Below are 14,258 nucleotides of genomic sequence, written 5' to 3' on the forward strand. Positions count from 1 at the left end.
AAATCATAAAGATTCATGCATAAAGATGGTTTCAAATGTATAATATAAATAGAGTCATAATTCATTTAGCCATTTAACTATGTCATAAGATAAAACAATACTCTCAAACTAAATGCTAATGTGACTTTATACCTATGACAGGGTCATAATCGACTGGATATCATAGTCTATAATTTAATCGGTAATTCAAAACATCATAAGACGTATCAGGTCATTTACCTCTGTTCATTTTAGTTACATATATTCAAAACCATTTAAAAATACAATTAATTTATACTTAACTATTTTAAAATCTAAATATGTAATAAAAAATTTTAGAAGACCGAAACGGACTGGACTGGGCTTCGTACCCGAACCAGAGGGTAGAGATAGGAAGGCCATGGTGAGCACAGGCGACAAAGAGTGGCCACCCGGTGGATGGCGAGAGTATTGGTCATGCGAGCGATGGCTAGAGAAAAGAAGAATAGGAAGTGCCCTATCTGAAGCACGGAACTTATGCTCGTGATCCACCATCATCAAGCAGTTGGATCTAGTGGGAGCACAACAACCATAGGCCGCTCAAGAGAAGATGAATAAGAGAGAACTAGAGGACAGGGTTACCTAGCTTGGAGTGGCTTGGATCTTCACATCCAAGCTTCCAATTGAGAAAATCGAGCTTGGAGCGGCTTGGATCTTCGCATTTAAGCTTCCGATAGAGAAAATGGAGCTGGGGCTAGTTGAAAGTTGGGGGAATTAGAGGAGGTGGAGGAGAGATGAAAAAGGAGGCCGTGGTGGAGAAGATTCAAGGGGGGCAATGTGGGGTGAGACCATGGAACAAACAAGGGAAGAATAGGGGGAGGAGGCGACCCGATTCTGCCTTTCTAGCTCGCAATCGCCGCCGAGAAATATCATTTGAGGAGGAGAGGGTGATCGTGGATTTCTTGATTCTAGCAATCCCTGCCCTCTCCCATGCGAACATTTCATCCAGTCTATCAGTCTTCGACAACGACCCACAGACAATCTCTAGAATGATGAGCAACAAATGAGGCAACCCAATCCACAGCTTGGTTCGCCTACCGAAAGACGTGCCTAACCTGGGCAACACGGCACTCCCGCAGTATTCGCCGTGTGTCACTTAGGAGCGAGTGCTCAACCTCCCCCCGCCCCTCCTCCCGTAAGCACTCAATCAACGAGACTGAGTCTTCCTCCAAATGATACAGCCGGCATCAAGTACATGTCTCGCATATAAGAGCCCCTCCCATGCAGCCCTGAGCTCCGCCCAAAAAACTGAATCTTCGAATGAACGAAATTCCTCCGCATCAAGCAGCTTGGAGCAGTGATTTCTAATCCCAAATGCCACTCCGGCACTCCCGCCTTTGACAAGCAAGCTCCTGTCAAAATTCACCTTAACATGGCTAGGGGGTAGGGGCTCCCAAAAGACAAGAACAAACTTGACTGGGTTCTTATAGCAACCATCAGTTATCGTGATGGATGAAGTGGCAACCGGCTCGGGGTGTAGAGCTATCTGCTATGCGTATGCACTATAGAGGATCCAAGCACATCTAATTTATGACACTTATAAGTTATAATTATAAAATTTTATTTCTTTTTTTTTTTTTTGCTAAAAGCGGGTTTTCATACAAAACGTGTACGAATACACCCAATAAAGTCAAAAAATACTAACTCACGGAGAGCCAGAGGCAGCTCCCCCTCCCCCACCCACAAGGTGTATCCTGAATGATGAGCCGCGAAGGCAGCCACCCAGTCGGCTGCCCCGTTGGCTTCTCGAAATACATGCTTGGCCTGAATGGCCACCCCAACCCCACACATCATCCCTATGTCCCGAACCAAGGGGTGGTCTGAGCCCTCACCCCTCAGCCCCTTCTGAATCCAGCTGATGACTGTGGCTGAGTCGCCTTCCAAAACAATTGAGCCAGCCTGCAAAGCCTGCCTCGCATATCGAAGCCCGGCCCAGGCAGCTCGTAACTCTGCCCCGGGGACCGATATGCCGAACAGTCGACATCCCCCTGCTGCCACGACTCTGGAGTGCGGGTCCCGTATCACAAAGCCCGCACCACCTCGCGCGCCTCCATCCAAGACCGATCCATCGAAGTTGACCTTGAGAAAACTCGGGGGTGGGGGTTCCCAGGTGAAGAACACCATCTGAGAAGCTGCCGAGGCAGAAAGAGAACCCCAGGTGTCCCGAGCTATCAGAGGTCCATCTGAAGAGGATCTGATTTCCAAAGCCTGTACGTGCGCTAGCTCCACCACGAACCTCGGTGACACCCTGCGCTCACCAAGGGTACGAGCGTTCCTTGCCAGCCAGATCTGATGTGCTGTGCAAGTCGCTCGAATAGCCTCCTGACATGTCCGAGGGCGGACCAACCACTGCTGCATCGTCTGTAAAAACTGAGGCCTCCCATGCCAGACCTCCTGCGGGAACCCTGCCCACTGCCATGCCGACCTCGCCCACGTACACTGGAAAAGCACGTGGTCGACCGACTCCTCCACACTGCATGTCCCGCACTCCGCAGGGATCTCACATCCTCGCCTACTCAGCACTGCTCTCGTCGGGAGACGATCCCACGCCACCTTCCATAGGAAGAGTGCAGTCCTCGGGTGAAGCCCTGACCTCCAGATCCAAGTGTAGTCCGGCCCTGGCTCATGCTCCTGCTGGATAACACCGGCGAGATCTCCCAATCGGACCCTGGATCGGCAGGAAGTGCCCCAAACCCTAACATCAGGCCCCCCGTAGCCTGGCACCGGAAGGGACCGGATCCTCTCAGCTAGATGTCCCCCGAACAGCTGACGTAACCTGACATCATCCCATGCTGACTCTCCTGGGGGCAGAAGATCAAAAACCCGCAGCCCCTCCGCCGCCGCAGCATCAATCATGGTCGGCCAGCACCTCAATGGGACAGTGTCCACCCATGGGTCCGCAGTCACATCAATACTCCGCCCATCGCCTACTGTCCACCTGGTATTTGCCGACACCGTCGGCAGATACCTCCCAATCTCACGCCACATAAAGGAAACTCGCCGCCTACTCCATGCCATCTCTGAGCCGTCACGTCTATATCTGGCAGCCATCACCTGACTCCACAGCCCGTGTGGCTCTAGCAGGAACCGAGCTGCATGCCGAGCAATGAAGGCCTCGCGGCGCTCCAGCAGGGACTGCACCCCGAGACCGCCCTCGCTGGTAGGCCGGCATACGTGCTCCCAGGCTACCAAATGCACCCCACGGCCTCCACCAAGTGACCCCCACAGGAAGCACCGCAACAGTCGCTCAATCCTCAGTAAAGTCGTCTTCGGAACCACAGTGTTGGCCATGAGATAAACTGGCATGGAACCCAACACCGATCTGATCAAAGTCAGTCTCCCCATCATAGATAGGGAGCCTGCTCTCCATCCCTCCAACCGGCTCTCCACCCGCTGCACCAGGCTGGAACACTCTGCCACTCGTAATCTGCGGCCTGTGATGGGAACTCCCAGGTAGGTCAATGTCTCCTCCTGCTCAGGAATCTGCAAAATCCCACGAATCTCCTGTCTGACCCTGCTCTCCGTACTCGGACTGAAGCGGACAGCTGACTTTTGAAAGTTGACTCTCTGGCCCGACGCCATACAGTAATCTGCAACCACCCTACGAAGGACCCGTGCATCGGAAACCCGCGCCCTGGCCAAAAGAAGACAATCGTCAGCAAAGAGTAAGTAGGAAAGAGGACTAGCCCCCGGGGCGGGAACATAGGCCTCCAGCTCCCTACGGGCACACACCCTCTGCAAATCACGAGACAAAATATCAGCACAAAGAATAAACAAGTAAGGGGATAAAGGGCATCCCTGACGCAGCCCCATGGTAGACTCAAAGAAAGGAGAAGGTGTGCCATTGACCAAAATCGAAAACTTTGGCCCCCTGACACACCCCAGCACCCAGTCGATCCACTGCCTATGGAATCCGTACGCCTCCAGTGTCTGCTGAAGAAATCTCCATCTGATCCTGTCATAAGCTCTCTCCATATCCAGTTTAATAGCCATCAGGCTATGTCGCCTCGATGCTCGCTGAAGGTCCCACATCATCTCCTGAGCCAGCAGAACATTATGGGAAATATTCCTGCCAGCTATAAACGCCCCCTGCTCCTGACTGATGATGGCAGGCAGAAGGGGTTTCATCCTTCGAACCATAATCCTGGCCACTACCTTATACAAGGTAGTGCACAAGCTGATGGGTCTGAAGTGGCAGGGCTCGGCCGCCTCCTGACGCTTCGGAATGAGCGTGATGAAGGTAGCCTTCCAATCCCCTGGCATCGCCGCCTGGGAGAAGAAGCACTGAATGGCCTCAACCACCGCTGTCTGAATAATACCCCAATATCGTCGAAAGAAGAACGGGGGAAACCCATCTGGTCCCGGAGCCTTGTCTGGAGCCAAAGCCCAGACTGCCTCCCGTACCTCCTGTGCCGACACCGGACAGACCAGGGCTGCGTTCTCATCATCCTCGATCCTCACATCCACCCGTGGAGGGATGGGGTCACTGTCGTCGGACTCCTCCTCCTCCGTCCATCTGGAGCGGAAGAAATCCAACAAGATCTGACGAATGGAGGGCTCACCTTCTACCCGGCGTCCCGACCAATCTCGCAGCGAGTGAATCGTGCTCCGCTGCCTCCGAATAATCGTAGTCCGGTGGAAGAAACTAGTATTGCGGTCACCCTCACGCACCCACTAGATTCGAGATTTCTGACCCCAGAAGATCTCGTGCTGTCGTAGAAGGGAGTGGTGAGTCGCTAGAAGCCCCCGAAGTGAATGAAGTGTTACAACGGCTATCTTGAGGGAGAAACTCTGGTGTAGAGAGAGAAGTTCCCAACGGCTATCTGGTCGGCGGCGCTCGCGAGCTGATTGACCGGGGATCTTGGTGCTCCGATGGGCGGTGTGCGTCGTTTGGCCGGCCGGGATCTTGGGGAGTCCTCGTCTGCTCGTCGAGAGCCGGGTTGGCCGTAAGCTTGTAAGCGGGCGAGCGGCTGGGATCTGGTAGCCGAGGAGGAAACCCGAGGAGCTCCGGTGGGCGGTGGGTGTCGGTTGGCCGGCCGGGATCTCGGGGAGTCCTCGATTGATCGTCGAGCGCCTGGGTTGGCCGTAAGCCGGTAAGCGGGCGAGCGGCAGGGACCTGGCAGCTGAGGAGGAAACCCGAGGAGGACGGTGGGCGGTGTGCGCCGGTTGGCCATTGGGGAGTCCTCGGTTGATTGTCGAGGATTTGGCAGCCGAGGAGGAAACCCGAGGAGGAGCGGACCACACCGGAAGGGGGGAGTACGCCGGTACACTCTGTCCTCTTGACCTGTTTGTTGTGTCTTCAGGTGGGCAACAGCGGCATGGAGCACAAGGGGAAGCAGTCGGCGGCGAAGGCGTCGGAGGGAGCGGCGAGAGGCAACGGTAAGCCCACTGCCACCAGCTCGAAGTCGACCGGTCGTGGGGTGCGCCCTACTGCCTGGTCGAAGCCGGGGCCGTGGGTTACCCACTGGCCCACGGCCGAGGAGGTGGACCGCCTGAGCCGCCGCTTCCCAGAAGTGCTGCGGCCGCCGGAAGAGCCGATAGAGGCGGCCCGGCAGGTGTGGGAAGGGCGGGCGGCGATTGTCCGGAGTTTTGGTCGCCGGATTCCGGCGGAATGGGTGGCCAAGGATGTGGCCACCCGCGCGAAGCTTGAAGGAGCGGTGGCTGTCCCGTTAGCGGACGATTACATCGCCCTGCGATTCCGGTCGACGGAGGACCGGGATCGGGCTCTCAGGGGAGGGCCGTGGGTGGTGGCGGGGCAGTTGCTCGCCATGAGCCTGTGGGTGCCGGACTTTGAGCCGGGGGACGGAACGGTGAACAGGGCGTTGGTATGGCTCCGGCTGCCGCGACTACCGCCGGAGTACTGGTCGACGTCGACCATCCTCCACATCGCGGCTCGCGCCGGCCAGCCGGTGGCGGTGGATGAAGTGACCGAGCAGCAGGCGGCGATGGGGTTCGCCCGGGTTAAAGTGGCGATTGATCCCACTGAACCGCTGCGGCCGGGGGTGCTCATACAGGGGAAGACGAAGGTGCGGTGGCAGCCCTTCGTCTTCGAGAACGTCCCTGTTCTTTGCCCTAGCTGCGGGCGGATGGGGCATACGGAGGTGACGTGCCGTTTCCAGATGGCCGCCGGCGCACACAGGGAGGTGCATCCGGCGGCAATGGAGGCGGGGGACAGCTCGGGTCTACCGACCTTCGGTGGTGGGGTGGAGGTCCAGGGGCCAGTCTTAGGCCCCTGGATGGTGGCAACCCGGCGGAAGATCCCTCGGGGGGACCTGCCGCCGCGGCCGAAGGAACCTCCCGGGCCCGATCACGGGGCTGGGTCGTCTGCGAGGCGGCCGGTGAGTCCGGTGGTGGCGTCACCATCGCCTGCAGCGGTCTCTCCGGCTGACACGGCCGGCTGGCAGAAGCCGGCTAAGGTTGCTCGGCGTCGGTCGCCGGCGGCAGCGAAGGGGGAAGGGCTCCAGCTAGCCCCTCCTCTCGGCCCGTTTCCGGTGGACATGGCCGATGACGACTTGCTCGGGGACGACGAGACCGAGCCAGCCGAGCCGGATCGACACGGGGGGACCACTCACATGCGAGCGGACCCGGGGCCGAGTCAGGACAGCCTGTTGCAGGCTGAGACCGGGTCTGGTGGGCCAGCTGTGGCCCGAGCCCAAGTTCAGAAGAGGCCCAGGCCACCGGTGGACCCGGGCCCGCATGGAGGCCCAGGTAGGGGGGATCACCTACGTGTGCTTCCTGCGGTGGGTCAGCGGGCTGACACGCTGTTGACCCGCGGCCGGGCCCAGGGGCGGGGACGTCGGGGTCGTGGGCTGCCGGGTGCGACTCGGGATGCGTCTGCAGCGCGGGGCACGCTGCGTGCTCGATCAGCCCCGGGCCTGCGGGCCCCCCCAGCGGCGGGAGAGCGGGTCCGGGAGCTGCCGGGCCGGGCCGACTCGCACGGTGGCCATCCCCCCTGAGTGAGGCACAGCCATGGGATGCGCAGGGTGGTACTGGCCCCGCTGGAGTCTTCCGGTTTGGCCCTCTGCCCCTGGTTGCGGGTGAGCAGGGGGAAGCCTCCTCTAGTGGGAGTAGGGCCAGGGATCACCTCAGGCCTTTTCCGGAGGGGTGTCAGGCCGCGCCACTGAGACCAGGCGAGGGTATGGACCACATGACTACTGTGCAGCTCATCAGGACGGCAGTCATGCAGTCCACTTCTGACGAGCAGGGGATGGGCCCAGGCATCGTACCTGAGGCTGGCCCCGCGTACCAGGGGGAGGATGGGTCTGAGGCCGACTTTGTGGACTGTGACCCATGAGGATCCTAGCTTGGAATTGTAGGGGGGCAGCCAAGCCCTCCTTCATGTCTTCCTTTAAACGGTTAGTGCAAATTCATTGCCCAGAGATCTGTGTCCTTAGTGAGACCCGGCTATCTGGTGAGGGGCTTGCACGTCTGAGACGGCGTCTGGGGAGGGACTGGGAGACATACGCAGTCGAGTCCCAGGGGTTGTCGGGAGGTATCTTGCTCCTGTGGAGGCGTGGGGTGGCGACCTTTGATGTCTTCCATAACTGCTCTCAACAGGTAGTTATGGTTGTATCGGCACCTGATGCTCCTCCGTGGGTTTTGTGTGGGGTGTATGCGAGCACGAATCACAGGGTCAGGAGAGTCCTCTGGCAGGAGATTGCTAGTCTCACTGCCCAGGGTGTCCCGACAGTTGTTGTTGGTGACTTCAACTGCATCCTGAATTCGGGTGACAAGAAGGGAGGGGCAGCCTTCACGGATAGAGTGGACAGGAGGGAGTTCCGTGACTTTGTGTCACGCACGGGCCTGGTGGACTTAGGTTTCTCAGGACCTCAGTTTACTTGGTGCAATAACCAGCTTGGCAGTGCTAGGGTTTGGGAGCGTCTGGACAGGGCCTTTGCGTCCCCAGACTGGCTTCTTCTCTTTCCTACCTGCAGGGTTACTCTCGGACCACTGCCCCCTGCTGATTTCTACATCACTGGGACCCAGGCATCCTAGCCCCTTCCGCTTTGAGAAGGTTTGGCTATCGTACCCCCAGTCCTGGGATATTGTACGTGATGCATGGCGCCTCCCGGTGCGTGGAGACGCTATGCACCGGGTGTCGCGCAAACTAGAGTTGGCCAAGAGGCGTCTCCGGAGATGGAACCGCGAGGTTGTGGGCGATATATTCCGGAGAGTGGAGGGGGTTGAGACCGCGATCTCCGCATTTTATTTCTTTAACCAATGAAAATAAAATACAATATTATTCTTTGTGGAAAATATAATTATTATATACAGTTGTCAGACTATGTAAGAAGGGATTACTCCAAACATAGAATAGGACTTCTATATGTATAGAGAGAGTGAGAGTGATTATTTAAGACACATATATAAGAAGGAATCTGAGGAATTAAGATTTAGGATTTTGGATAAGGTATAGAAAATCGTCTAGTTGTATGCATATATTCATTCCAAAACAACCTCTGTTGCTAATATATATAATTATATTTATTTTGTGAATCAAAGAAAATTCCATGCATGGAAAAATTAATACCGAATAGATGAATGATGTCATTAGATGGGTTGCTAAAACGCTGTTAATTGCTAACAACAACATAGTTTGTTTTTCATTAAAGAAAATATAATTGTCAAGGAGAAGAGAAGTATGCTCTCATTGCTCATAACGATATTATAAGTACGTCACTTCTGTAATTTTCTTTCCCTGAAATTAATGAAACTAATTTTGATAATTATCATTAAAAGATAGGAGCGGTAAAACGTAGTGCAGGTCGATGAGCTATTGTGCATAGAAATCAATGGAGCTGGGCTTTATTGTTTGCTCTGGACCTTGTCTCTAAGAAAGCGGAAAAATAATATTTTTGCTTCTAAAATGTCATGCTTCTAAACCTTAGTCTTATTTGTTTCGTTACATAAAAGTTGATGGGATTTTCTCCCGTTTTCTGTCTGAAGAGCAAACTAAAATTCGACATTAAAGGATTCAAAGAAGTTGAGAGCACCCCATTTTCCAAAAAGCCAAAAAGAAACCCTCAAAAGTTTCCAAAGCCTTAAAGAAACTAAAGGAGTACTAATAAACTAAAGTAATGGTTCCTTACCTCCTCTAAAAATATTTGGCATGCATGTTGATCTTGTAATTTTGTTATTTTCTATTTATCTCCCTGTATTTTAGCAGCCGAACAGACACAACCACAGAAGAAAGAGGCATTATTGTAGTTCATTCTTCCCACAAAAGCTTATCAAGATAGAAGCACCAACGCAAGTCTAGTGGCCATCCTGGTCGGATCGAAAGGCAGAAAGCCGATAGGGATGGATGCCCCCTCAAATATGCCGCTGCGCTCATTCGAATGCCGTTTTCTTTTTTAAAGGATGCCGTCCTCCGTCCTTTCAAGTGCAAATCCTCTACAATTTCAGTTGCAGAAAATCCTTAAATACTACAACCTGTCGCAAACTTTTATTGAATGCGCAATTCTAGGCCTCATTCCATTCGCTTAAGATCGTATCGTTTCAACGGAAAACCACCTTCTGCAATCTCCACATTTTTAAGTGGAGATCTTGATAGACAAATTAAAACGTTAAGGAACATCTTGCAGCTTGGTTGTAGAGGATCGATTGCCAGTCCGTTCTATCATGCAGGAATCTCCATCCTCTGCATAAAAGATATAGACGAATAAGATGCTACACCTTTTCCCGTTATGTCGACACAAAGTCACCAAGGAAATATTCCAAAACCAACATTATAAGAAGGGACCCCCATCCCCAGTTAGCTAGTCAGCCAGCTTCCGGGTAGTACTCACCAGTTCCACCAATGGCCGCCCCCCAGCCTTCACAGCCACGATCTCTCTGCACCGACTTCGAGGTCTTGAGCTACATCAACAGCCTGATGGAGGTCTTCAAGTCTTTCGATTCGAACAACGATGGGCTGATAACTTCTGACGAGCTCCGAGGAGTTCTGGGTTCCCTCGGATATAACACGAGCGAGCGAGAGGTGAAGGAGATGATGAGGCAAGGCGACACGGACAGAGATGGACTGTTGAGCCTGCATGAGTTCCTGGAGATAAATACAAGGGAGCTAGATCTTGGGGACCTTGCTGATCTCCTCCAGGCTGCGGTCCCGGCACTCGGCCGGGAGGTGGGTAATGATGAAGCAGTGACCGGAGAGGAGCTGTACAACGTACTGGGCTCCACGGGGAGTGCGAGCATGGAGGACTGCATGGATATCATTGCTTGTTTGGACGGAGATGGAGATGGTGCTGTCAGCCTTGAGGACCTCCAGTGTATAGTCCAAGCCCTTCTCTAGATAGCTCGCAGCAGTAATATCCAAGTATCATGATCCATATAGAATAGTGGCTGCGGTTTAATTCTTGCTTTCTCCCTGAATGGGAGAGGTAAATGCTCCAGCCAAAAATGAACATGTTTATCTACGTTGCTGTAGTAACGAAAAATGTCCACTGATGTCCATATGCTTCCTCTTACATATATTATAAAGGCCAAAGACTAGACCTGTGACGCCAAGGACCAGCAATTAAATATACATGCAGTATGCATTAACAAATAGAAAAATGGTGATGAAAAAACGCAGCTGCAACCACCTGTTGCCACCTCGCAAATAAACAGAGAAGGAACTGTACATTGCTAGCATTCGGCAAAGTTACACATGCCCATGCTGGTATCCCAAAACCTGATGAAGATTATATCTGAATCCGGTCTCTTGTGGTACTGCCAGAAGGCACCCTCAATGCTTACAAACATTTTATCCATTTGAGCATATCCAACATATATATCCTCGAAGGCATTGGAAATGTTTACAACGAAGGAGGCAGAGTTAATGACCTACCAATCCTCCAGAATATGAGAGAGACCTTGCCACGTTATAACTGGCTTTTGCATGGTCTAGCCCAACATTTAAGTTTCAAAAATTCATGCTATGAAAATAAGACAAAAGAAGTTAAGAAATGACATGATTTCTTTAACTCAAAATATGGTTCCACAATAGCATGCTGCTATAAGACAAAATAAGTCGACATTGTTATACCATAACAATAGATTCAACTGAAAATTCACATGATTCATATCAACAGATGGGCATCAGGTCAAGGCTTTCGTACCTTACATCCAATGCAGGACCCACCTGAGGCCAAGATGCTATTTATTTGTCTGGGTTGGATGCTGAGCCACCAATTTCTACTTGTATATTCATGCAGAACTTCTACGAGCCAGGGACCTTGATTCAATGTCCTGTAGCATGCTTTTATAGAGAATACCAGGCCAACAGACAACCAAGTTAGACTTTATGTTACTAATTGGATATATAAAACGCATTTGCTCCATTCATCAGTCATCACACTGAACTTCAACATTAAGCATAAAGACAAAATCTTGCAATAAATGACATAACCCGTGACCCAACTTCCAAAAGAAAGGGAAGGGGCTGCTGCTAAATAATAAACTCACCAAATGGAAAAGAACATTTCTGTACACTGTCATTATGAAAATCATTATTAAGAACATAGGTCTTTCCTGTAATCCGTAATATCATGTTCATTGTCATCATTGTGAAATGATATATAAGCGTTGTTTGTTATACAACATTTTTATGTACTAGTTCTTTGCATAAGCAGTTTAGCAGCTTATATGAACGAGAGTGATCTATGTTATTGACTGCGAGCCCATGTTTGGATTGGATACACCTGATATTTCTGTTTAAACAGGACTATGATACAAAATTATAGTTTGGAAAATATACACCAAAGAACAATGGTACTAGGAGATATTTATTTCACATCTACAGAAGAAATAAGAGCGGAAATAATCACAAATAAACTCTACATGCTGCAGAAATTGTACACCTTCAACTCTAAACGCCAGTTTCAATTCTCTCTAGGACTTCCAACCTTGTCTTCCTTTTCCAACTTTTCATAGTAGCAACAAGGTTAATTAATCCTACAATTTGGCTTTTGCTGTATTCCTGCAGATAAAAGCAACATATTATCAAGCTACAAGAAAGCTACGATTCATACAATGTAAACATAAATATTGCAAAGAAACACCCGTCTTACCAGATGAGATCGTGCCCAGTGCACATATTCAGTCTCTGGAAGATAGTAGGCCTGTTTTTGCAGAGAAAAAAAAATAGTAGCTAATGAACGACCAGGAATCATTGGCAGCATGTAATAATGTAGAGCAATAAATACAAAATGCTGAATTTTAGATGCAAGCGGAGAGCATATGCAAGGCCTAACTGAAGAATAGCAAAACAATGAGAATGTTAGATTAGGAGCATGAAGTTGTCACTATGTTCATGCTCAGATTTTAGAAACATGAAACTTGCTCTCCTTGACAAATGCATACCAACTGTTGCTTCTCATGTTCTTGAAGACTGCAAAGAACAATTTAGGAAGCCTTGAAGAAGATGTGCATGTAATATAAATGTGACAGATATTTTAGTCGATTTCTGAGATCTGAAAATTTCAAGTAGGATCAATCTCAGATGGAACATTGTGCCTCCAATGGGCTTGTTTACAGAAGCCTGATTTTTACCAGCCCCCCAGCTGTGATGTTACGACAAAGCATAAGGTGTTGCAATTTGTTGATTCTTGCCTGAGTTGCACCTTTACATGAAAACATGCAACCTCCCAATATCATCTGCAGTAAACTACCTTGTTTTATGCAGTTCACTCCAAGTCCAAAATCCGCTGGTCCCATCAGAAATTCCATGATGTCCCACTTATATTCATCTAATGGCCGTAGTGAATAATCAGAATCATCATCATAACAAACATGGTCTTAAATCTCGCTGAAACAGGATGGTAGCACCGGTAACCTTCCAACCAAAAGAAGTCACCAGGATGCTCCTCAGATCCCCAAAATCCTTGAAAATGGGGCATCCCTAACTGAGTCAGATTGATACCCCTCGGTATGTTCCTAAGAAAGACCTCAAAGAAATCTGTTTTCCAAAATATTTACTTTATTTAATTCTCTTTCATAATATATAACTAAAAATACATAAATTCCAAACATCTTTTAAAAAATGAACATGTCCTAAAATTGTGCATTTAAGTAATTAACGGATCTTTCATGATTTTTAAATTATTTTTATGGGAAAACTATTAAAAAATAGGAAAAATTGATTAAACCTAAAAGAACATGGAGCATGCATCAATAATTATTAAGATAAATATAATGGCTATCTTGATTTTTTTTATTGAGATATTTATGAGATTTTTAAGCTATTTTTAAAAGAAGAATTGCCTGAAATCACAAAAAATATCTGAATAAATGTTAAAAACATGCAACATGCATCAAGAATTAATAATATATACTTTCAATTAGTCAAAATGCATTTTGTGGATTAATAAAATTTATTTAATATTTATTATTGTATCTGTAAGGAGCGTCAGCCTTTAGGTGGTACAATAACTATGCATCATACCAAAACTTCAGGAGCAGCATTCTCTTGTCCAGACTAAAATAAAATTGAATGAATTATGCAAAAGAGTGCAGAGAGGAAATATGCTCTCATCACAACAAATTGACAATCTATCTTCACAGCCATGTCAACAAAGGGGTTCACACATAAAGAAACTGTTAAGTGCTACTGACTGCATGTAGATGATTGCAAGGTCCATAGGAAACATAATATGTGAAATACTAAGAAAGATGGTCATACATAATTTTTCCTATGTATTTTCAGTCATATGTTTGCATTTAGTCGCACTTAATAATTTCTTTCTGTGCGAACCTCTTTTCTCACATAATTAGGAAGAGAGATGGTCAATTTATGATGGTGAGGATATATTTCCTCTTTGAATTCGTTTGCATAAGCCTTTCAATTTTATTTGTCTGGACTCTGCCTCCCCTACAACCACCCATTTTTTGCATGGCTAAGGCTCTAAACCTTTTTCCGTGTTCTTTGGAAATTGGAAAGTGAGTTAATATTGATGATTCTTTTACAACAGCATGCATTATTTGCCATATTTCACTTCTAGTTATTGCTAGTTCCTTACACCTTGTTGAAAGCACAAGTGTTGGTACCAATATCGATTCTCCCGATCACACGCCCTATGAAAATTACTAAAAACATAAAAAAAACAAAACAAAATTCAACTACTATTACACATCAGAAAGCCAAAAAAATAGAAAAACAAAAATGACCAATCAAACTTGTGGCTCACTATGTGACTGGTACGAAACCCCTTACCATGTCAATACGGAATGGATCAGTAAAACCACTACCACTGCTAGTATCA

General features: G+C 49.2%; 2 protein-coding genes across 4 annotated transcripts in view; one reads left to right on the plus strand and one right to left on the minus strand.

The window, feature by feature from the left end:
* The first annotated feature begins 9,817 nt into the window (after positions 1-9,817).
* Positions 9,818-10,309, plus strand: LOC103717013 (probable calcium-binding protein CML29). The gene has a single exon (XM_008805238.4). It carries the CDS (start codon positions 9,818-9,820, stop codon positions 10,307-10,309), a length of 492 nt encoding a protein of 163 aa, XP_008803460.2.
* LOC103716995 (syndetin-like) overlaps positions 10,293-14,258 on the minus strand; it is a 56,013-nt gene continuing 52,047 nt past the window's right edge. For 2 of the 3 annotated variants that reach the window (XM_017845175.3, XM_039123661.1), the window contains 3 exons: positions 12,069-12,119; positions 10,602-11,977; positions 10,293-10,512 (listed from right to left, as the gene is read on the minus strand). In XM_017845175.3, the coding sequence (XP_017700664.2) occupies positions 11,867-11,977; positions 12,069-12,119 (162 nt within the window). In that variant the 3' untranslated portion in view covers positions 10,293-10,512; positions 10,602-11,866. Of the gene's footprint in view, positions 10,513-10,601; positions 11,978-12,062; positions 12,120-14,258 lie in introns of those variants that run through there. The other variant, XM_039123662.1, reaches the window with a different exon arrangement.

This window comes from Phoenix dactylifera, chromosome 2 (genome assembly GCF_009389715.1).
Source record: "Phoenix dactylifera cultivar Barhee BC4 chromosome 2, palm_55x_up_171113_PBpolish2nd_filt_p, whole genome shotgun sequence".
Taxonomy (NCBI): Eukaryota; Viridiplantae; Streptophyta; class Magnoliopsida; order Arecales; family Arecaceae; genus Phoenix; species Phoenix dactylifera.